Genomic DNA, 23,744 nt, shown 5'->3' with positions numbered 1-23,744 from the left:
CCATCCCAAGGGTCTCCTGATGTTCACCCCCAGCTCAGTGAGGACTGACCCTCCATCCCAAGGCTCCTGAGATGTACACCCCCAGCTCAGTGAGGACTGACCCTCCATCCCAAGGGTCTCCCTGATGTTTATTTATTTATTAACTTTTCTATACCGAAGTTCAGGTAACAGTGTTGCCTATCACTCCGGTTTACATTGCAACATATAATAAACAATGACAAACTTATGTCTTACAAGGAACAAGGGATGTGAAATAAACTTGGTTAACATAACTATAAACTAGGACAGAACTAAAAGCGAACAAGCCTATGGGTAGGGGGCTTATCTGCTGGGGAGGGGAAATTTATTCTTGATAAGTCAAAGAAAAGGCTTGAGCCTAGGCTATGGTAGTTGATGTGCACCCCCACCTCAGGGAGGACTGACCCTCCATCCCAAGGCTCTCCTGATGTGCACCCCCAGCTCAGGGAGGACTGACCCTCCATCCCAAGGGTCTCCTGATGTCCACCCCCAGCTCAGGGAGGACTGACCCTCCATCCCAAGGGTCTCCTGATGTGCACCCCCAGCTCAGGGAGGACTGACCCTCCATCCCAAGGGTCTCCTGATGTCCACCCCCAGCTCAGTGAGGACTGACCCTCCATCCCAAGGCTCTCCTGATGTGCACCCCCAGCTCAGGGAGGACTGACCCTCCATCCCAAGGCTCTCCTGATGTGCACCCCCAGCTCAGTGAGGACTGACCCTCCATCTCAAGGGTCTCCTGAGATGTGCACCCCCAGCTCAGTGAGGACTGACCCTCCATCCCAAGGGTCCTGAGATGTATACCCCGAGCTCAGTGAGGACTGACCCTCCATCCCAAGGCTCTCCTGATGTCCACCCCCAGCTCAGTGAGGACTGACCCTCCATCCCAAGGGTCTCCTGATGTCCACCCCCAGCTCAGTGAGGACTGACCCTCCATCCCAAGGCTCTCCTGATGTGCACCCCCAGCTCAGGGAGGACTGACCCTCCATCCCAAGGGTGTCTCTGATGTGCACCCCCAGCTCAGTGAGGACTGACCCTCCATCTCAAGGGTCTCCTGAGATGTGCACCCCCAGCTCAGTGAGGACTGACCCTCCATCCCAAGGGTCCTGAGATGTACACCCCGAGCTCAGTGAGGACTGACCCTCCATCCCAAGGGTCTCTCTGATGTGCACCCCCAGCTCAGTGAGGACTGACCCTCCATCCCAAGAGTCTCTCTGATGTGCACCCCCAGCTCAGGGAGGACTGACCCTCCATCCCAAGGGTGTCCTGAGATGTGCACCCCCAGCTCAGGGAGGACTGACCCTCCATCCCAATCATCTCCAGACATCTTTGCTGGCATTTCTATTCCCTGTGGTATTTCAAGTCTCCTGGATGCCTTCTATTTTCAGTCTCTGGTATTTCCAGCCCCTGTGGTCTTGAACATGCCAAGGTTCTGTGTTTAGCCTCTGCCCGCAGGCTCCTCCGCTACGTCCCATCCTGGCTTTAGCCCCCGGGCTCATTCAGCTGAGCGGAAGGAAGTGCACCAGCAGCACAAGCTTTGATGAAAAGGAGGATTTATTGAGCTTGAGAAGATTCATCGGATCAGGAGGACAGCTCTTTAAGCACGCGAATATCTGAGCACTTTTGAAGCGAATCAGCCGTGAGCCTTTGAGCCTCGTGGCATCTCCAGTGCAAGCAGCGTGGGCAAGGCTGCAGGCTCCGTTTACGAGCGCCGAGCCCTCCTTCCTGCTGGCACCGGAGATGCTACTGAGTCAGCAGCCGTCACATCACCTCGCCTGATCAGGACTCCCCTGGCCGGGGAGACGGGAGGGAGGCAGTGAGAGCGCCTTCTCTCCCTGCCCACCCTGATTAATGCTGGCCAATCCTGGACATGTCATTGGCGGGGGGGGGGGTGTCTCAGAGAGAGCCCCCTCCCCCGCACTCCATACTCCTGGCCGCCGGGTGCTGGAGGGGGGGAGAGAGGAGGCTGGGGGCAGGATCCGGGGAGAGAGGAGAAAGCAGCAGGGTGCGGACGGGTCATCGCGTGTGAGTTGTATGCATGGGGGGGGGGGCTGCCCCCAGCTCACCCCAGCTCACCCAGGTGGTCCTGAAGAGGCACCGATCTGCTCCTGATTTCGGCCCCTGGCCTGCACTGAGCAGTAGTTTTTTTTTTACTTTTTTTTTTCCCCCCCCATGAAAAGTGAGAACTTCCTCTCCCGACCTGGATCAGCATCCTCGGCTTGGCCGGGACGAGACGGGGACGCGAGAGTGCACGTGTGACTTATGCCTGTCCCCGGGGGGGGGGGGGGATGCAGAATATTTTTTTTTGGGGGGGGGGTCCGGGGTTAACATGGGTGGGCCGCCCGCTTTCTTTGGTGCCATCCTGCCTGGATCGTTATGGGCGGTGCATACAAAAAACCCCCTTTCATTTCTGGCCGCCCGCGGTGGCTCCTGCCCCTTCGCTCTCGCCCTCTCTGTGGTCGGCGTAGCTACTTTAATCTTACAAGCGTTGATCTGTCAGGGGTCCCGGAAATGCACTTCCACCCCAGCCCTGGCCTTTCAAGGAGCCGAGAGGAAGGGGAGACGAATAATTTACCTGCCCACCGTGAAGGACTTCCAGGGTCTCGCTACCCAAGGGGCCCTGGTGTTAGCCCTCTGAAAGGCGCGGGGGGTCACAGGCAGCGCATTTGACTCGGATGGAACCTGAGGGGCCTGCCGAGGGTGGGAGGGGCCTGCCGAGGGTGGGAGGGGCCTGCCGAGGGTGGGAGGGGCATTCTGTCTGGCCGGAAGTTCCCCCTCCTTGGGAATCGGGATCCGGAATCATGGACGGTGGGGGCTTCGCCCGCTTAGAATGGTCTCTGTGGCGGGGGTCCATCAGGGGTCCGTGGCGGCAGGGGAGAAAGGGGGGAACTGGGCGTAGCCCCCTTCTTCATCCGCAGGAGAAAGTCGAAATTGCCGGCAGTGCACATGGCATAGTAGACGTTGGCGCTGTCGGGGATCACGAGCTCTAGAAGAAAAAGAAGAGCCTGGGGTGAGAAGCAGGGCCAGGAGGGGGGGACGGTGCTCGCTCTTCCATACCCAGGCGCCAGCCAATGAGAACTCTCCTGTACCCAGGCGCCAGCCAATGAGAACGCTCCTGCACTCCTGTACCCAGGCGCCAGCCAATGAGAACGCTCCTGCACTCCTGTACCCAGGCGCCAGCCAATGAGAACTCTCCTGCACTCCTATACCCAGGCGCCAGCCAATGAGAACTCTCCTGCACTCCTATACCCAGGCGCCAGCCAATGAGAACGCTCCTGCACTCCTGTACCCAGGCGCCAGCCAATGAGAACGCTCCTGTCTTCCCGCACTGAGGGGCCATCCCTTCAGCGTTCTCCTCTCCTCCTATGCCTATGGACTTCCCTATACTGCCCCTATACTGTCCAGTCCGAACTCTCCTGTCCTCCCACCCCTAGAGAGCAGCCAAGCGGAGGTCTCCTGCCCTTTCACTGCGATGATGTGCTGAAGCCGGTGATGCCTTTCTGCCTTCGGGCAGTGTGAGCCGCTGAGTAGACTGACTACACTGACCGACTCTTTGTCTCGTCTTCTTTCTCGACCTTCTCTAGTCTGGGAAGGGAGTACACCTGCATTCGTAGACTGCCTGCCTCCAGCGAATGAGGCATTTTGTTGATCGCAAGGTTGGCCTCTGAATTTTGTGCCGTACTTAACCCACGGGATGGTGGGCAGTACGGCTTTGGATACTCTTTCTTGACCAGAGCAGGGCGCCTTACAATAAAATAGGCAGGGACCAGCCCCTCTGAGCTTTCTTGCTCACCCATGCAGGAAGGACCCACTAATCGGAGCTCTCCCATACTCTCGTGCCCAGGAACCAGCCAATCATAGCTTTCCTGTCCTCTCGTGCCCAGAAACCAGCCAATCATAGCTCTCCTGTCCTCTCGTGCCCAGGAACCAGCCAATCATAGCTCTCCTGACCTCTCGTGCCCAGGAACCAGCCAATCATAGCTCTCCTGACCTCTCGTGCCCAGGAACCAGCCCATCATAGCTCTCCGGTCCTCTCGTGCCCAGGAACCAGCCAATCATAGCTCTCCTGTCCTCTCGTGCCCAGGAACCAGCCAATCATAGCTCTCCTGACCTCTCGTGCCCAGGAACCAGCCCGTCATAGCTCTCCGGTCCTCTCGTGCCCAGGAACCAGCCAATCATAGCTCTCCTGACCTCTCGTGCCCAGGAACCAGCCAATCATAGCTCTCCGGTCCTCTCGTGCCCAGGAACCAGCCAATCACAGCTCTCCGGTCCTCTCGTGCCCAGGAACCAGCCAATCATAGCTCTCCTGTCCTCTCGTGCCCAGGAACCAGCCAATCATAGCTCTCCTGACCTCTCGTGCCCAGGAACCAGCCAATCATAGCTCTCCGGTCCTCTCGTGCCCAGGAACCAGCCAATCATAGCTCTCCGGTCCTCTCGTGCCCAGGAACCAGCCAATCACAGCTCTCCGGTCCTCTCGTGCCCAGGAACCAGCCAATCACAGCTTTCCTATCCTCTCGTGCCCAGGAACCAGCCCATGAGAGCTCTCTTGCCCAGGAACCAGCCCATGAGAGCTCTGCTGCCCTCCCTCCCTGTCTGTCTGCATAGAGGACCCTCTCACCTCGGCTCCCGTCCAGCACCTGCACCAGCTGGAAGTCCTGGGCCCGGCTCTGCTCCAGGTTGTGCTTGTGCAGCGCTCTCAGGATGACGGCGGGAGCTTTGTCCTGACTCGTGAGCTGCGGAGAGGAGATGGCGAGAACGTTTAGGGTCGGGACTTGGGCAAGTAAGAATAAGGAGCACGAGGGGAGGGGGATTTCAGCCACTCCGAGATAAGTGCCCAGAAAAGGGGGGGACCCGAGCAGCACGTGGAAGACTCTCACACGCCTGGACGGAATGTTCCAGAAATTACACGCGTGACCAGCAAGGTTCTGGGGGGGGGGGGGGGTGCATGATCTGCCATGACTGAAGCTTTTGCTCCCTCCTTGGATGGAGGAGTGTCCCCCCCCCCCCACTCCGTGCTTAGGGCCACTGGGCTGAGACCCGGGGGGGGGGGGGGGGAAAGCGGGTTCAAATCCCCGCTGCGGCTTCCTCCTTGTGTTCTTGGGAAGACGCTTCATCCTCCCGTTGTCGGGGGGGGGGGGGGGGGCAGCTCGGTCAGCCTCTGGGGGCGGGGGAACCCTGATGATTTTGTAAAGTCGCCCGGGCCTGGCGAACGCGGGGATTTTTAAATCTAAAACGAAAATGCGAAATCCTAATCTGGACAAGGTTTGCTGCTGCTGCGAGGAAGGGGACCTCGGCGCTCTCTTTATTTATTTAAAAACGTTTCCGTGCCGTCGCTGAGTTACGTACCATCGCAACGGTTTACGTGTAGGCACAAAGTAAGGTTTGTAGAGAGAGGTTATCGTACATTTTTTTAACAGGTGCCAATTGAGTACAGTTACAAACTCGTGAATAAAATCGATGTCTGAGTAGCGATGGTCAAGCCCGGGCGTATTATTGAGTTGCTCTTCACAGCTGTATTAACGTGCATTTTTAAATAATGTCGTGTTGTTTGCTCTCAACTGCGCTTCCCTGACTTGCTTTCTCTCTCCCTCTCTACCCTCCCGTTGCTTTAGGGAAAGGCTTGTTTAAAGAGCCACCTCTTTAAGGGTTTTGTTTTGTTTTAAAAGATTTGATATCACTCTGCAATCTGATTTCAGGGGGCATCGTGTTCCATAGATTGGGCCCTGCCAGGGATAAGGCCCTTTCTCTCACTTGGGTTAGTTTTTCTGATTTTACTGAAGGGATTGTTAGTAGTGCTTTGTTAGCTGAGCTGAGGCTTTTTTGTGGACGTGTACTCATAGGGCTGTGTTTAGCCAGTCTGCTTCTTTATCATATATTGGTTTGTGTATGGTGCATAAGGCCTTGTATTTTATCCTGTATTCGATTGGCAGCCAATGTAAGTCTGCTAGAGTTTCGGTTATATGGTCTCTCCTCTTTTTCCCCATCAGTATTCTGGCTGAAGTATCTGGAGTGGTCTTATCGATGAGCTTGGGAGTCCTAGTAAAAGTGCATTGCACTAGTCAGTGCTGGAAAAAACAAGTGTTTGTAATACTGTTCTGAAGTGGGCGGGTGTGAGTTATGGTTTCAATCTTCTGAGGATCATAAGTTTTGCGTAGCCTTCCCTTACTTTTAAGGATATGTGTTGCTTTAGATTGATTTCTGAATCCATTATTACTCCCAGATTCCTTACTTTTTTGGCTAGTTCTATTTTCTGGTTATTTCTTAGTTATTGGGTTTTTAATAATTTCAGTATGTTTTCTTTCAAGGTGTAGGAATTCAGTTTTGTCAATGTTAATAACCAGTTCCATTTGGGTTAGTAGTTGTTTTATTATGTCTAGGTACATGTTTGCTAGCCCTAGTGTTTTTTCAATTGTGTCGTCTATTGGTAGAATTAATTGAATGTCGTCTGCGAAAATGTAATGTATTATCCCTAGGCCTGCCAACAGATGGCATAGGGGGAGCATATATATATTAAAGAGGGTGGCAGACAAAGCTGAACCCTGAGGTACTCCGGTTTCAAGTTTAAATTTTTCTGAAAGAGTGTTTTTTTCCTGGACTTGGAAGAACCTATTGCTGAGGTATGATCTGAACCAGTTTATCGTTTTGTCACATAATCCAAATTCTTCAAGCCTTTTTAGTAGTAGTTGGTGGTTTACTGTATCAAAGGCTGCAGATAAGTCGAGCATTATAAGGATGTAGTGTTTGCTGTTATCAAAACCTCTTAGGATGTTGTCAGTTAGTGAGAGAAGCAATGTCTGAGTGCTGTAGTGTTTACGGAAGCCGTGTTGTGAAGGGTACAGTATGTTATTATTGTCTCGGTGTTCGGCTAGCTGTTTCTGTACTGTTTTCTCTATTAATTTGGCTATTAATGGGAGGTTTGAGACTGGGCGGTAGTTATTGAGAAATAGAGGGTCACTGTTTTTCTTTCTGATTATTGGTTTTATGATTGCCCCTTTCAGTATATCTGGCATTATTCCTTCAGTTAGGGATAGATTTATGATATTAGTTAATGTTGGGGCTAGTACCTTGGTGGTCTTTTTTTTTTTTTAACTCTGTTGTGGGTATAGTATCAATTATGTGGGGGGGCGCGGGGTTTGTATTTTTTTTTATCATTGACTCTACTTCTAGTTCTGATACTTCTATAAATGCAGACCATGGGTTAACATCTCTTTTTTTGCATTACGATTGCTTGTTTGGTGTTTTATGGGAGTTTGTTTCTTAAGTTTAATATTTTGTCACTAAAAAAATTGGGCTATTTCATTACATTTTGTTTCAGGCATGCTTTGAGGTGATTCTTGCTTGTCGGTTGTGAGATTTGTTACTATAGAGTTCTTGGGTTATTGGCAAACTTTTCTATTTTGTTGCTATAGTATTCTTTTTTTTTTTTTTTTTTTTTTTTTTTTTTTTTAGCATTAAGGATCAGTTGTTTGTAGTGAGCCAGGTGTTTCCTGAATTTAGTTAGATTTTCACTTGTTTTGTGTGTTCTCCAGGTTTTTTCTAGTTTTCTGAGTATTCTTTTCGCATCCTTAATTTTTACGTTTTATGCCAGTGGTTATTTTGTTTTGTTTCTTTGATATGTATTGTTTTTAATGGGGTTTATCTCCTTGGCTATCTCTTCCGTTGAGTCCAACCAACGTTCTGTCGCCTGGCAAGAGTCTGCAAGTGTTATGTCTTTTAGTTCTTCTTCTAATTTGTCCTTTAGTTCATCATGGTTATAGGGTGATCGATATTTAAATTCTATGGGATTCTGATTTGGTGTGGTCTGGGGATGGAGAATTTTAATGTTTAGATTGAATGAGGAGGTGGTCAGACCAAGGAATTTGTGTGTAGGTTGTTGCTATAGGTGTTCTAATTATTTATTGTTTATGAAAGTTAGGGCGAGAGAGTGTCCGGCTCATTGTGTGTCGGTTTAATCGGTAATTAGTGTGAACTCCAGTGCTGTCATGGCATCCATGAAGGTCTGGCATGTGTTTGATAGGGGGTGGGTGTCCACGTGTAGATTAAAATCACCTAACACTATGGTAGGTTTTGAGGTATTTAGCTGTGTTGTGAGGAACTCGATCACTGGTGAAATATTTAGATCTAGTAAACTAGGGGGACAGTATAGAAGGCATATTTGTATATTGTTGGTATTTAAAGATGGCATTTTCATGATTTGGAGGTGGCATTATTGGGATTAGTTTACATTTTTAGAGGATGCCCGTCCCTCACCGCGCATGCTTGAACGGGTGGGGGGGGGGGGGGGGGGAGAGCACCCTTCCTGAGCTGCGGGGGGAGCCCGCTCTTCCTCCCAGGCACTCACCAGGATGCTCTTGTACAGGGTGCAGGCGTCGTTCTCCACGCTGACGCGGATGATGCACAGGTCTGCGATCTGCTGGTTGTAGATGGGGAGTGAGGAGGCTGCCGCCGGCGCCGCCGTGAGGGAGGAATCATCCGGGGGGCCAGTGGCAGCGGAGCCAGCCGGGGGGAAATCCTGCCCGCCCTGCACACCGCGGCGAGGAAAGGGAAAACGAGAGAGAGACAGAGAGAGAGAGAGCAAGAATTACAAATCACGGAGGCTCCTCCACCTCCTGCCACGGACCTGCCTTCCACGTCCCGAGGTGATCGCAGGCAGCGATGGGCAACTGGGGCGCTTATGTACCCCACAGGCAGGGCACAATGGGGCCGGCGCTGGCCCAACCCTTCCGGAGAGCGTTGAGGCAAACGTCACCGCCCCCTCCCCCTCCCTAGCGTACACGGAGCGAGGAGCAGAAACCGAACCTGTGAACCTGGACCAGCTGGATACGCAGCCCGGGTCCGGTCCGGTCCCTCGCTGGCAGTGTTGGGGGTGGGGGGGGGATGATTTCATCATTAAGGGGGGGAGGGGGCTCTGACCTTGAGCCCGAGGCCACCGTCGGGGGAGGGCAGAGCCGAGCCGGGGCCCTCGTCCGCGTCGCAGCTGCTGCAGGAACCGGACGGCGAGACGCTCCGACGATCCACGTTCACCCGGGGCCACTCTGAGCCCAGCAGGAGCCTGCAAAAAAGACCAGGAGAGTGACCAATCAGGGCAAGGGGGGGAGGGGTGGTGGTTCCAAATTTCATACAGCTTCACCCACAGACAGACAGACAGACGGACAGGGAGACCCCAGCAGCAGCCCTCTCTGGGACGTGCTTGGAAGGGTTCCCCCCCCCCCCCCCGCGGCCACTTACGAGCTAAAGCGCTTGGTCAGTCGCCTGCGGATGCGAGGAGAGTTGGGGCAGGAGTCTGCGGGGGGCTCGATGGCCCGTGACATCCTGTAACTGGAAGAGAAGCCAAGGTTGTGATCAGTCTCTCCCCTCCCTCTCCGCACTCGGTCTCTTCCAGCCTCCTCCTTTTTCGCCACCCCTCTGGCTCTTTGGGGACGTCCCCTCTTTTTCTTACCTCTGGTCGTCTGTGAGCTGCCGGTGGCCGCGGAAGGAGGACTCCGCGAGGGGCTTTGGGCTCAGGCTGTACTGCCGACAGCTCAGCTGCAGCCTCTGGATCAAGTGCAGGGTCTCAAACTCCTGCCGAAAGGCCAGAGAAAAACCACTCCTGAGAAGCAAAGCATCTCTCGGGGTTTTATTAAAAAAAAAAAAAAAAAGCAATCTGGATATTTAATTATAAGGTTTGTAGGCAGAAAACAGAAAACAAAAATTATTTTTAAAGTTCCGCCTCGCCGTTCTCTCCTCAGGGGGGGGGGGGGGGGGCCTTACCTTCCTGCGTTTCTCGAAGTTTATGAGTCCGTTCTGCAAAACCAAAAAACGAAGGCGTTAAATACACTCTTGGCCGCGAGGGCTTTTCGGCGATGGCGATACGTGGGACGCGCACACACCCTACCCTCCCCCCCCCCCCCCCACCCCCGGTCTTACCTCCAGGTAATCCGGCAAAGCTGTGTCCAGCATGACCAGGTCCGTCAGGAAGGTGCCGAGGTAAGGAACCGTGGCGGGGAAGGATTTCTGCACCGGGGGGGGGGGGGGGGGAGAGAGAGGGGGGAGAATAGTTTTAATGGAGATCCGGCGCGTCGGGGTCACCGAGCATCAAATTACAGAAAACCATCGCGGGGCACGAGAAGCGAGATCACGATACGTCATTTAATAGAACGGGGGGGGACCCCCCGGCCCTTACCGACGGCTGATCCTGGGAGCTCAGACTGTGTGCTCGCTTCCAGTCCTCGCCGCTGGCTGCCTGACCCTCTTCTTCCTGATGTGGTGGGAGGGAAGAGAAGAGACGTTCTTACTGAATAATAAGATGCTTGTCTCATTTGCCGGGGGTGCTGGGAAGGAAAGCTAAAAAAAAAAAAATGAGGTGGAGTCTGGAAGGGGGCGAGTTGCAAGGGGGGGAGGGGGGTCGTAAGGGTCCTGATCCCGGCCCAGGCCAGGTCACAGCCTCTGGCCACATTCTGGTGGAAACCGAAGACTGAAAATCTCCCGAGCCTCCCGCGCAGGGACCTGTGATTGGCCGAGCACGGTCAGCGGGTCTGGAAGGAGCGGGCAGTGAGCAGGTATCGATGACCCCCCACCCCCTTTCCCTCTGCCGGCCAGAGGTGAGGGCGGTGGACAGGCAGGTCAGAAAGACAGCCAAGATGAAAGGCACTGGCCAAGGACTCAGGAAAAGGAGATCTGGAAGCACAGACTTTTGCCTGGCAAGGGTGATAGGAAGCAGCGAAGACCCTTGCACACAGAGCAGCCCCAGTCTTTCACCTGTATAAGCATCTCCCCAAATCTCTCTCTCATCCCGAGGCTAAGAGTCTCACCTGCACGGGGATCTCCCCTCATCCCAGCCCTGACTCACCTGCACGGGGATCTCCCCTCATCCCAGGCCTGACTCACTCTCTCTCACCTGCACGAGGATCTCCCGACTGCTGAGGTGATTATTCTCATCAGAAAAGATATTGCACAGCTTGTGGAAGATGGATAGGATGTCTCTGAAAAAGAGAAGCTTCTGACTACTGTGCATAGAGATTAAAAAATAAACACCAGGAGGCAACAGATGACCAAAGGGACACAGAGCCTGTCACCTCTAGGACTGGAGGGAGCAGGGGATGGGAGCAGGGATACAGAGCCTGTCACCTCTAGGACTGGAGGGATCAGGGGATGGGAGCAGGGATACAGAGCCCGTCACCTCTAGGACTGGAGGGATCAGGGGATGGGAGCAGGGATACAGAGCCCGTCACCTCTAGGACTGGAGGGATCAGGGGATGGGAGCAGGGATACAGAGCCTGTCACCTCTAGGACTGGAGGGATCAGGGGATGGGTGCAGGGATACAGAGTCTGTCACCTCTAGGACTGGAGGGATCAGGGGACGGGAGCAGGGATACAGAGCCTGTCACCTCTAGGACTGGAGGGATCAGGGGATGGGTGCAGGGATACAGAACCTGTCACCTCTAGGACTGGAGGGATCAGGGGTTGGGAGCAGGGATACAGAGCCTGTCACCTCTAGGACTGGAGGGATCAGGGGATGGGAGCAGGGATACAGAGCCTGTCACCTCTAGGACTGGAGGGATCAGGGGATGGGAGCAGGGATACAGAGCCTGTCACCTCTAGGACTGGAGGGATCAGGGGATGGGAGCAGGGATACAGAGCCTGTCACCTCTAGGACTGGAGGGAACAGGGGATGGGAGCAGGGATACAGAGCCTGTCACCTCTAGGACAGGTTTGTTTAGGGAACTGATACAAGGCTCGGGGCAGGGGTGAATTCTTTCTTTTCTCACCTGTTGACAGCTGCCCAGGTCCTTTTCAGCCTGTAAATGGGGTTGGACTGAAGGGCGGACAGGATGGCTCTCAGCGATGAGAAGTTCCTGAGAAGCCGACACTTCTACAGAGAAAGAAGCGGGCAGGTAATCACTCCGGGGAAGCCGAACCTCATGCACCTGTGTAAGAGTCCTAATCCCACCACGGAAGCCCCTCCAGAGACACTCGTCTGCTCCTGGGATACAGTGAATACTTTAACGAACTTGCAGGGTGCGCAATCGTCGGAAAGCTCATTCCTGCAGTTAAAACAACGTTTTCTCCATGGAAACGCTTTTTATTGCCACCTCTCAGTGATTCTCCTGAGTGATACAGGAAGATTGGTGTCAGCGATGGGATTGGATTCTGGGTCTCCTTCTCACTTTCTGCTCACCCTGCCAGGCCCTTGTGCAATGGTCTTTCCTCAGCCTCAGGAGGAAGTTCATCAATCATCCACCCTACTTGGAGGCCTCTCCCCCCCCATCCATCCATCCACGCCCCACCAGTGGCCGGCGGTTACCTGTGCCACGCAGATCCACTTCTCCATCACCTTCGCCCTCTGCTGTGCCTTCATCTGCACATCCGCCAGTACCGAGGCCGTGACGCAGCCCGCCACGGAATTGAACTGGGCCACGGTGGCACGGACGGTGGGGGCCACGTGCTTGTTCTCCTTCTTGTCCCTCTGAGACCAGATGCAGCCCAGGCAGTGGAAGGGCACCACCTTCTGGAAGAGGAGCTGCAGCCGGGGGGAGAAGAAGATCCGTCAGCAGCTTCCCCCCCTCCCCACCACCCACCCGGACACTGCTAGGAGCCAATGGCAACGACCGGGGGGGGGGGGGGGGTCTCAGGGAGCTTTAAATGGGGAGGGGAGAGGAGAGCTCTCTGTGAAACTGCTCTACCCACACCGCGCCCTCCTCACCCTGCATCCCTTCCTCCTCCCCTTACCACCTCCCCCTCACCCTGCATCCCTTCCTCCACCCCTTACCCACTCCCCCTCACCCTGCATCCATTCCTCCTCCCCTTACCCACCTCCACCTCACCCTGCATCCCTTCCTCCTCCCCTTAATTTTAATCTTCTCCTCCGCCGATCCGTGCTTCCACCCCTCCCGTCTTACCGCATCCATAAGTGTAAGCTGCTCGGCGATGTCCTCTGCTGGGAACGACAGGAGATCGGGTCTGTTCAAGGAGCCATCGGCTTCTTCCTCTCCTGACTGCAGGACACTGGACCGGTGAGGGAAGCACACTCCAAGGAAAGATGAAAGAGGAGAGAGAGACTGAGACAGTCACACTTGTGGAAGGGGGGAGGAGCAGGGAGAATAGAGAGGGAGAATTGCATAGATCCTTGGTTCCCACGGTGTGGCCCTGAGGACCCCCCCCCCCCCCCCGGAGATGGTGCCAGCCCCATTCCAGAAGATGGGGAAGGGGCTGTTACTCAGTGCCTGGTTAGGTAACTCTTAATGCCTCTCACCTGCGCACCCAGAGAGAGCCAGGCAGTGGGGGTGGGGGTCCTGTGCCTGCAGGTGAGGAGCACTGCCACCTCTCTGAAGCCGTAGCATTATCCTGTCTGGCAGGAAACGCTGCAGGACCCTCAGCATCCTCACCCCACACCCCCCCCAAACCACCATCCCCTGATACCAAGACTCAAATGTTCCCCAGGCTGACGGGCGCTCACGGGCAGGAAACCTCGTCATGAGGTCTGGCCAGGGCCGGGTAGGGGTGAGAGGGGGGGGGGGGGGTGGGCTCAGGGCATCCCAGGGGGGGCCGTAATGTATTTTCCCTCCTTCTCGCTCCAGTTCGGGAAGTCCGAGACGGAAGGACTAGGAGTCAGGCGATTAATGCTGTAGGAGGTTTATCATCCCGCAGATCCCCGGAAGGACTTACTGTCCTGCTCCTGCTCCTCCTCCTGCTGCTGCTCCTGCTCCCGGAACCGCTGCAGGAGGCTCTCGGCCTGCTCGGCTCCCTGGCCCTCTCCCGCCTCCCTGGAGATCTCCCTCAGGTAAGCCAGCGCCGTCCTCAGGTTGCAGTAACGAGGAGGATCCCGGAAGTCCTCGGGGTGGGACTCCAGCCAGGCGCGCAGGATGTAGGGGAGAGCCCTGAGGGGGAAAGCGGCAGGCCAGAGTTATCCCTGGTGGGGAGGGGGGCCTTCCCGGACTGGCCCCTCTTTTATTCATGAAAGCAGTGGGGGGGGGGGGGTCCGAACTCGCCGAGGAGCGGAGGGGGCCTGTGCCCGCTGCAACAAAGGTCTGTGCAAGCCAAGCATCTGCAGTGCCTGGGGATCCACGCCACATCCTGGAAGTCCAGATGTGGGCGTAGACCCCCCGCCCTCCCCAATCCCCCCAATAATTCTCACCTTTGCACTCTCACTGTCGCCGGCTCTGAGGGGCCGAGGCGTTCGGCTCCTGCAGTGTCTCGCTTGGTGCCAGGTCTTGCCTGGTGGGCTCCTGCGCCGTCCAGCGGTGACGAACCAAGCCCCCGGACCCCTTCCGTGCTGTCGCAGCTGGTTTGGGAGGGGAGAAGGGCAAGGGGTAAGTGATGAGAGAGGGCAAACCCCCTCCCCCTCCAATGCAGGGTCCAGCTTACGCTTCCACTGATAAGTAGCAAAGAGAGAATGAAGGTCACAAATATTTCCCCCCCCTCCCCCCCCCCCCCCCACCAACGCAGCCTGCGGGCCGCCCCGCCTCACCTCTCCAGGAGCAGCTGCAGCACCGCTCCCGGGCTCGCGAAAGCACGGTAGGTGGCCAGGAAGGCCTGGATGTAGCCCTGGTCGTGGCCCCCGTAGACGGCGCCGAGGTTCCGCACCAGCCGCCGCAGGTTCCCCGCCTTCAGCGTGCGCAGCTTGCAGGTCCGGTACTGGACGAAGCCGGGTGCCGGCGAGGGCGGGGGCTCGACGGCGTCCTACGTGGGGGCGAAGGGGGGGGGGGAGCGTCAGAGAAAGGGGGAGAACCTGAGCGCCCGGCTGGCTCTGTGCGTGGGTGCGTGTTTTGTATACCGCGCCTGAGCGTGTGTACGAGAGTTACGCATCTGTGTTTCGCTGTAGGTGGTGTGCATATATATATATATATACGTTTCTGCGGGTGTGTGGTGTGCACGTCTCTATAACACTGCATATAAAAAAGGCTGTTCTGTCTGTGGCCACTAGGTGGCGCCCAGACCCGTGGCAGGTGCACAGTGCAAAGACGTGGCAGGTGCACAGTGCAAAGAAGTGGCAGGTGCACAGTGCAAAGACGCCATACTCCGGAGGTGTGCGTCTGTGTGCACACAAGTCTAAGTGTTTATATGTGTGTGTGTGTGTGTCTGTGATATCTGGGAGAGTGCAGACTGTAGCTGTGCGTTTAGTTTATTGAGTTTTATATACCGTCGTATCAGATACGCCATCACAACGGTTTACAATATTTATAAGGAAAATGAAATGCAATTACAGGTATAAAAATCAGTAAAAACTCAAAGTAAAACACAGGTATAAAATAACAATATAAAATAAAAAGTAATGACAAATAAATAGAAACTAATAAATATTAAACAGTAAAAGTAACATCAGTAGTTAGGCTGGGCCGTTCTCAGTTGGTGTTCTGCCTAGGCACAGCTGAATAACTATGTTTTAATTTCTCTCTTGAATTTTTTTGTACCGGCTCGTAGTCTCAGAAGGTCTACTGCTAACGTGTTCCAAAGTTTTGGGGCCTGCTATAGAGATCGCCCGTTCTCTCCCGTGACTTAGGTGTGCTGAATTCACAGAGGGAATCGATAACAGGCCCTTGTTGGCCGACCTAAGGTTTCTCTGGTGGGGAGGCGTGCAATCGAATATCCACATTTAACCAGTCGGTTGGTTCGCCGTAGATAATTCTGTGTAAGATGCAGGCTGTTTTGTATTGTGTAGGATATTTGACGGGTAACCAGTGTAACGAAATCAAAATGGGCGTAATGTGGTCGCGTTTTTTGCTGCCTGTTAAAAATCTAGCGGCTGCATTCTGTAGGGCTTGTAGAGGACAAATTGTGGATAAAGGAAGGCCAAATAGAAGGGAATTACAGGAGCCCATACAGGAAAAAATCAGGGACTGTAAGACGGTTCTAAAATCCTTTTGTTCAAGCAGAGGTTTCAGTAGTTAAAGAATGAGAAGTTTATAATAGCCTTCTTTCAATTGGATTGATATATGTTTTTTAAAACTCGAATTGGTGTCTACTATTATTCCGAGTACATTCTGTATACATATACGTCTAAGTGTTTATATGTGAGTATGTGTGTGATGTATCTGTGAGTGTGTGCACACTGGAGGTGTGGGTCTGTGTACACGTAGGTCTAAGTGTTTTATATGTGTGTGATGTATCTGTGAGTGTGTGCACACTGGAGGTGCGTGTCTGTGTACACGTACGTCTAAGTGTTTTATATGTGTGTGATGTATCTGTGAGTGTGTGCACACTGGAGGTGCGTGTCTGTGTACACGTACGTCTAAGTGTTTTATATGTGTGTGATGTATCTGTGAGTGTGTGCACACTGGAGGTGTGTGTCTCTGTACATATAAGTGTATAGCTCTATGAGTAAGTGTGATGTTCTTAAGTACCATACAGCTGCTTCCATCATGTCCAGATGTGTCAGTCCTGGATCTACATAGTGTGATGCTGTACACTGCATCCTCCTCTACCTCCTCACCCCATTCTTGCAAGGGGCTCTGCAAATAAAGGGGAGAGGGAGACAAGAGTCATGAGCCTACCCAACCTAACCAAACAACAAATCCAAGGTCTACCCACCCCATAATATAACATGCCCAGTGCCCACTCACTGCAACGTCCCATAATATAAGATGCCCAGTGCACATCCAGCCCAACACCCCATAATATAACATGCCTAGTACTCATCCAATCCAACACCCCATAATATAACATGCCCAATGCCAACCCACTGCAGCGTCCCATAATATAACATGCCTAGCGCTCATCCAGCCCAACACCCCGTAATATAACATGCCCAGTGCCAACCCACTGCAAATTCCCATAATATAACATGCCCAGTGCCAACCCACTGCAAATTCCCATAATATAACATGCCCAGTGCCCACCCACTGCAACGTCCCATAATATAACATGCCCAGTGCTCATCCAGCCCAACACCCCATAATATAACATGCCCAATGCCAACCCACTGCAAATTCCCATAATATAACATGCCCAGTGCCCACCCACTGCAATGTCCCATAATATAACATGCCCAGCGCTCATCCAGCCCAACACCCCGTAATATAACATGCCCAGTGCCAACCCACTGCAAAGTCCCATAATATAAGATGCCCAGTGCACATCCAACCCAGCACCCTGTAATATAACATGCCCAGTGCTCATCCAGCCCAACACCCCATAATATAACATGCCCAGTGCCCACCCACTGCGTCATCCCATAATATAACATGCCCAGTGCCAACCCACTGCAAAGTCCCATAATATAAGATGCCCAGTGCACATCCAACCCAGCACCCTGTAATATAACATGCCCAGTGCCCACCCACTGCGTCATCCCATAATATAACATGCCCAGTGCCAACCCACTGCAAAGTCCCATAATATAACATGCCCAGTGCCCACCCACTGCAACGTCCCATAATATAACATGCCCAGTGCCAACCCACTGCAAAGTCCCATAATATAACATGCCCAGTGCCCACCCACTGCAACGTCCCATAATATAACACATCCACCCAGAAGGGTGGATGTGTTATATTATTACTCTGTGCCAAGGGACTGCCGCACAGGGAGTCCTCAGATATCCACATCACCACACAGAGGGGACAGGCTGGGAATCACACTCACCCTGTGCCAGGGGGCTGCAGCACAGGGAGTCCTCAGATATCCACATCACCACACAGAGGGGACAGGCCGGGAATCACACTCACCCTGTGCCAGGGGGCTGCAGCACAGGGAGTCCTCAGATATCCACATCACCACACAGAGGGGAAAGGCCGGGAATCACACTCACCCTGTGCCAGGGGGCTGCAGCACAGGGAGTCCTCAGATATCCACATCACCACACAGAAAGGAAAGGCCGGGAATCACACTCACCCTGTGCCAGGGGGCTGCAGCACAGGGAGTCCACAGACAGCCACATGGTGGCCCGGCAGCTTGTGCCATTCACCCTCTGATCCCGGGTTCAAAGTCCGTGCTCAAGTGCTCCCCCTTACCCTGTGAAACGTCCACCGGGCAGCAGCTGCCCCGCCCTCCCCTCAGCCCTCTGCTGCGTGATGGACTCCCTCCAAGCCACTCCCCGTGCTCTGGCTGGATCCTGGCCTCGTCCTGCCAGGGTCCCTGCCCAGATAGAAAAGCACAGAGTAACCCAACCAGTTTGGCAGGAACAGAGCCGGGCAGGGGGAAGAGTTCCTTCCGCTTACTTCTCGGTACCTGAAGAGCACCCGGACCTCGGGGAGAAACAGGGAAAGAAAGTCACGAAAACCCAGCCCCCGTCACACATAGGGGAGGCCGAAGGATATCAGGGCACAGACAACGGGGAAAACTCCTAGCACTCGGGGGTTCCGAATCCTGGCTCTCTCGCTACTTCCTTATCTCAGCCTGATAGACTTACTTTCTCTGCCCGTGCCCACCATTAACAACATAAGAAGTGCCGTGCCGGGTCACACCCAGGACCCATCGAGCCCCTCATCCCGTACATAAGAACATGAGAAGTGCCGGGTCACACCCAGGACCCATCGAGCCCCTCATCCCGTACATAAGAACATAAGAAGTGCCGGGTCACACCCAGGACCCATCGAGCCCCTCATCCCGTACATAAGAACATAAGAAGTGCCGGGTCACACCCAGGACCCATCGAGCCCCTCATCCCGTACATAAGAACATAAGAAGTGCCGGGTCACACCCAGGACCCATCGAGCCCCTCGTCCCGTACATAAGAACATAAGAAGTGCCGGGTCACACCCGGGACCCATCGAGCCCCTCATCCCGTACATAAGAACATAAGAAGTGCCGGGTCACACCCAGGACCCATCGAGCCCCTCATCCCGTACATAAGAACATAAGAAGTGCCGGGTCACACCCAGGACCCATCGAGCCCCTCGTCCCGTACATAAGAACATAAGAAGTGCCGGGTCACACCCGGGACCCATCGAGCCCCTCATCCCGTACATAAGAACATAAGAAGTGCCGGGTCACACCCGGGACCCATCGAGCCCCTCATCCCGTACATAAGAACATAAGAGGTGCCGGGTCACACCCAGGACCCATCGAGCCCCTCATCCCGTGCATAAGAACATAAGAAGTGCCGGGTCACACCCAGGACCCATCGAGCCCCTCGTCCCGTACATAAGAACATAAGAAGTGCCGGGTCACACCCAGGACCCATCGAGCCCCTCATCCCGTACATAAGAACATAAGAAGTGCCGGGTCACACCCAGGACCCATCGAGCCCCTCATCCCGTACATAAGAACATAAGAAGTGCCGGGTCACACCCAGGACCCATCGAGCCCCTCATCCCGTACATAAGAACATAAGAAGTGCCGGGTCACACCCAGGACCCATCGAGCCCCTCATCCCGTGCATAAGAACATAAGAAGTGCCAGGTCACACCCAGGACCCATCGAGCCCCTCATCCCGTACATAAGAACATAAGAAGTGCCGGGTCACACCCAGGACCCATCGAGCCCCTCATCCTGTACATAAGAACATAAGAAGTGCCGGGTCACACCCAGGACCCATCGAGCCCCTCATCCTGTACATAAGAACATAAGAAGTGCCGTGCCGGGTCACACCCAGGACCCATCGAGCCCCTCGTCCCGTACATAAGAACATAAGAAGTGCCGGGTCACACCCGGGACCCATCGAGCCCCTCATCCCGTACATAAGAACATAAGAGGTGCCGGGTCACACCCAGGACCCATCGAGCCCCTCATCCCGTGCATAAGAACATAAGAAGTGCCGGGTCACACCCAGGACCCATCGAGCCCCTCGTCCCGTACATAAGAACATAAGAAGTGCCGGGTCACACCCAGGACCCATCGAGCCCCTCATCCCGTACATAAGAACATAAGAAGTGCCGGGTCACACCCAGGACCCATCGAGCCCCTCATCCCGTACATAAGAACATAAGAAGTGCCGGATCACACCCAGGACCCATCGAGCCCCTCATCCCGTACATAAGAACATAAGAAGTGCCGGGTCACACCCAGGACCCATCGAGCCCCTCATCCCGTACATAAGAACATAAGAAGTGCCGGGTCACACCCAGGACCCATCGAGCCCCTCATCCCGTACATAAGAACATAAGAAGTGCCGGGTCACACCCAGGACCCATCGAGCCCCTCGTCCCGTACATAAGAACATAAGAAGTGCCGGGTCACACCCAGGACCCATCGAGCCCCACGTCCCGTACATAAGAACATAAGAAGTGCCGGGTCACACCCAGGACCCATCGAGCCCCTCGTCCCGTACATAAGAACATAAGAAGTGCCGGGTCACACCCAGGACCCATCGAGCCCCTCGTCCCGTACATAAGAACATAAGAAGTGCCGGGTCACACCCAGGACCCATCGAGCCCCTCATCCCGTACATAAGAACATAAGAAGTGCCGGGTCACACCCAGGACCCATCGAGCCCTCATCCTGTACATAAGAACATAAGAAGTGCCGGGTCACACCCAGGACCCATCGAGCCCCTCATCCCGTACATAAGAACATAAGAAGTGCCGGGTCACACCCAGGACCCATCGAGCCCCTCATCCTGTACATAAGAAGTGCCGGGTCACACCCAGGACCCATCGAGCCCCTCGTCCCGTACATAAGAACATAAGAAGTGCCGGGTCACACCCAGGACCCATCGAGCCCCTGGCTCGATGGGTCCTGGGTGTGACCCAGCCCGCTGGCTGTTCCTGGTTACGCCGTTCCCCTTCTGTGCGTGCACCGATTTTCCCTCTTGATAATTATCTCAGCCGGTACTGGTGTCGGGTTTACAGGCCTACGATTTCCCGCTTCTCTCCATGGAAGAAGCAGCAGGGCTGACTATGCTCAGGGCCGCTGGAAGGGGCTGCCCGGCTCTGCTCCTCCGGAGCCACAAACGGGGCCCAGGTTTTCGGGACATCCACGGTGAATTATGCACCAGACAGATGTGCGTGCAGCTCCACCTCGTGCGCATTCACCCTGCAAATCCTGACAACCTGGGCCCTTTTCTGGCTCGGGGGGGACCGGAGTTGGACACCCCTGGCCCTAGGCCAACCTTCAGCTACGGGGCAGCAGCTCTGGCACAGCATCCCCCTCTCTCTCTCTCACCCCACTCTGCATCCACCTCCCACCCTCCGTCTCTTCCCCCTCCTTCTCTCCCTGCTCAGCATGGGATCTTCACCCCCACTCTCCATCCTCGCCCCTTTTGCAGTGCCCGGGCTCCTCTCCGCCCCCCACCCCCTCCATGGACACCTGAAGGGTTTCGCTGCCGCCACATTCCGTCCCTCCCAATCTTGCAAGTTCCTTCCTCGGTTCCTCCGGATCCACCGAACGGTTTGGCGTCGCCTGTAGGATCTCTGATTCTCGCCTCTCTCACCATTCCCCCCCCTTTTCCAGACGCTTGGTGGATAAGTTAAAGGGTCCGGGTCCCCGGGGAGCTCCACTGGGGAAAACTGACCCCCTTAAGTCCTTAATCCGGGTCCCCGGGGGCCACGGCAGTCGCTGCCTCCACCTCTCCCCCCCGCGACTTTCCCGTGCGGTTCTCTCATGGGGACTCTTGGCGAATGCTTCCTGGAAACCCCAAGTACTTTATCCACCTGTTTATTTACCCTCCGAAACGGAGAGGTTTTCCCTGGCTAAAGCACTGCAAGGCCAGGTCTGTGACCCCTCCGTCCATCCATCCCCTGAGGGTCAGGCTCGCCCCTCCAGCCCTCAGGTAAGAGTGGCAGGCTCCGTCCCTGACCCTGTGGGTGACCTTGGGGCAGTGGCTTTCTCTCCCTGCCTCTCGCTTTTGTACGTGAGCCTTCCCTCCCCACCCCGACAGCAGCAGGAGATGTGGAAATGTCAGGTTTTTGTTTTACCAGGCTCAGCTCCTTCCCCTGGCCACGGTCCGCCGATCTCATCTGGACGTGGGGGGGAGGGGTTGCTCCTGCTTCCCCCGGCTGGACCCGGTGCTCCCTCCTCACATTGTCCGGGGTAAGAAGAGACGAGGACCCCCCCCTCCCCTCCCCTGAAGCCGTCACTGCATCCTCGGGGGGGGGGGGGGGCAGGGAGGATCTCTGGCAGAGAGGTGCTGGGGGAGGGAGGGGGGGCAGGGTCTCTGCAAACTCTGGGGGGAGCCCTGGCAGAGGGGGGTGGTGTCCCGGGGAGGTATGGGGGGTGCCAGAGAAGGTGCTACCTGCAGGGCTCAGCTCTCCCCCCCCTCCTCCTCCTCCTCCTCCTCCCCTCTCTCCGGCTGCCTCCTCCCCTGTCCTTGGGTTCCCAAAGGCAGCAGGGACGGGTCCTTGTTGTGGAAACTCAGGGCCGATGTTATCACAGAAATAATTAAAAAAAAATGTTCTTAGCCAGGCAGGGAGGGGGGCGGAGGGAAGGTCGTCCCTGGAGCCACATTTCACGTGGGAAAAGCCCTGCGAGCTGGAGAGGAGGGAGGAGCAAGAAAGGGAGGAGGAAGGGAGAGGGGAGAACTGGAACAGGGAGGAGGAGAGGGGAGGGCAGGACAAGGGGGGCCGCAGTCTCTGATGTTTGTCAGGGGGGGGGGGAGTGCGGGGCTCCCCAGCCGGCAGCAGGCGCCGCTCCTGCTTTTAGTCCCTGCCGGGGGGGGGGGGGGGACAGGGGGGACGCTGGGGGCAGCCTCCGCCCTCACCTCGGCCGGGCGGCGCATTTATAAATCTAACCTCATGCATATTCATTGTGGAGATCCAGAAAACCCCGAACGGCTGCCCAAAGGGGGGGAGGCAGAGCCTCGGAGTCAGAGCCAGCACCGCCTCGGCGAGAGGTTGGACTCACGGGCAGGGCTGATCCAAGCCAGGTCTCTCCCTCTTTGGGGGTTCATTAAAAGCAGGATTGCCTCCGCCTGCCCCCAGGACTCCTCCCCTCCCATCAGGTGCAGAGCTTGAGGGAGGAAGGAGCCTTTCCCCCTCCCCTTCAGCCCTGCAAAGGAAAATACGCTTCCCATTTTCATTACCCAATCATGCAGATTCAGCAGGGAGGCGCGCACGCAGCACGGATGATCCTCCTCCTCCTCCTCCTCTCTCACATTACACAGCAGCACTGAGGGACACACAGCACCGATAATGCTCATCCCCTCCACACTAATCCCTCCTCCTCCTCCCTTACATTACCCAGCATCACTGAGAAACACACAGCACCGATAATCCTCATCCCCCTCCACACTAATCCCTCCTCCTCCTCCCTTACATTACCCAGCATCACTGAGAAACACACAGCACCGATAATCCTCATCCCCTCCACACTAATCCCTCCTCCTCCTCTCTCAAATTACCCAGCAGCACTGAGAAACACACAGCACCGATAATCCACATCCCCTCCACTCTAATCCCTCCTCCTGTCTGATTACAGGGCAGTACTGAGGAACACACAGCACCGATGATCCTCACCCTTCCCACAATGCCTTCTCTTTCTACAGTGCCCTTTGATAACTGAGATCCCCCCCATCTCTTTCTAATCCGCTCTGCGATACCAGAGGCTCTCTGTTAGCTCTCTCTCCTCCCTCTCCCCTCTCTGACACACAGCAGCCCCCATGTCCTTCCTCGGAGCCCTTCCCAGCTTTCTGAGAGACGGGGATGTGCAGTGGTTTTTCCCCCACACTAGGGGAGGATAAGGTGGATCCACAACTGGTGGGTTAAGCACCTCTACCAGCAGATGGAGACAGAGCAAAGCTGACGTCAAGGTATACACCCCTGCAGCGACATCAGCCCGCCAGTATTCTCTGCAAAAGCCAACTGAGGACAGATGTAACAAAAGCTTGATTATTAGCAGACAACCATTTCAGCACTCGGCTAACAGGAAACCACCGAGCT

General features: G+C 55.1%; 1 protein-coding gene across 5 annotated transcripts; it reads right to left on the bottom strand.

Annotated features, from left to right (window-relative positions):
• Nucleotides 1–1,551: 1,551 nt before the first annotated feature.
• Nucleotides 1,552–23,020, bottom strand: RGL3 (ral guanine nucleotide dissociation stimulator like 3). Of its 5 annotated transcripts, none has more exons than XM_029585107.1 (18): nucleotides 22,889–23,020; nucleotides 16,335–16,442; nucleotides 14,462–14,673; nucleotides 14,129–14,275; nucleotides 13,660–13,871; nucleotides 12,894–13,021; nucleotides 12,299–12,514; nucleotides 11,763–11,866; nucleotides 10,892–10,976; nucleotides 10,178–10,252; nucleotides 9,922–10,008; nucleotides 9,766–9,798; nucleotides 9,455–9,576; nucleotides 9,244–9,333; nucleotides 8,929–9,067; nucleotides 8,357–8,536; nucleotides 4,634–4,748; nucleotides 1,552–3,001 (listed from the first exon to the last, which is right to left on the bottom strand). In XM_029585107.1, exons 1-18 carry the CDS (start codon nucleotides 23,003–23,005, stop codon nucleotides 2,841–2,843), a joined length of 2,331 nt encoding a protein of 776 aa, XP_029440967.1. In that variant the 5' UTR covers nucleotides 23,006–23,020; the 3' UTR covers nucleotides 1,552–2,840. The 5 variants fall into 5 exon arrangements, with proteins under 5 accessions (XP_029440967.1, XP_029440970.1, XP_029440969.1 ...); XM_029585110.1 differs by lacking the exon at nucleotides 22,889–23,020 and adding an exon at nucleotides 22,599–22,628; XM_029585109.1 differs by lacking the exon at nucleotides 22,889–23,020 and adding an exon at nucleotides 21,786–22,471.
• Between the last annotated feature and the right edge of the window lie 724 nt (nucleotides 23,021–23,744).

Source organism: Rhinatrema bivittatum, chromosome 19, assembly GCF_901001135.1.
Source record: "Rhinatrema bivittatum chromosome 19, aRhiBiv1.1, whole genome shotgun sequence".
NCBI lineage: Eukaryota > Metazoa > Chordata > Amphibia > Gymnophiona > Rhinatrematidae > Rhinatrema > Rhinatrema bivittatum.
The sequence above is the reverse complement of the archived record's forward strand: the minus strand, read 5'-3'. Positions and strand labels throughout refer to the sequence as shown.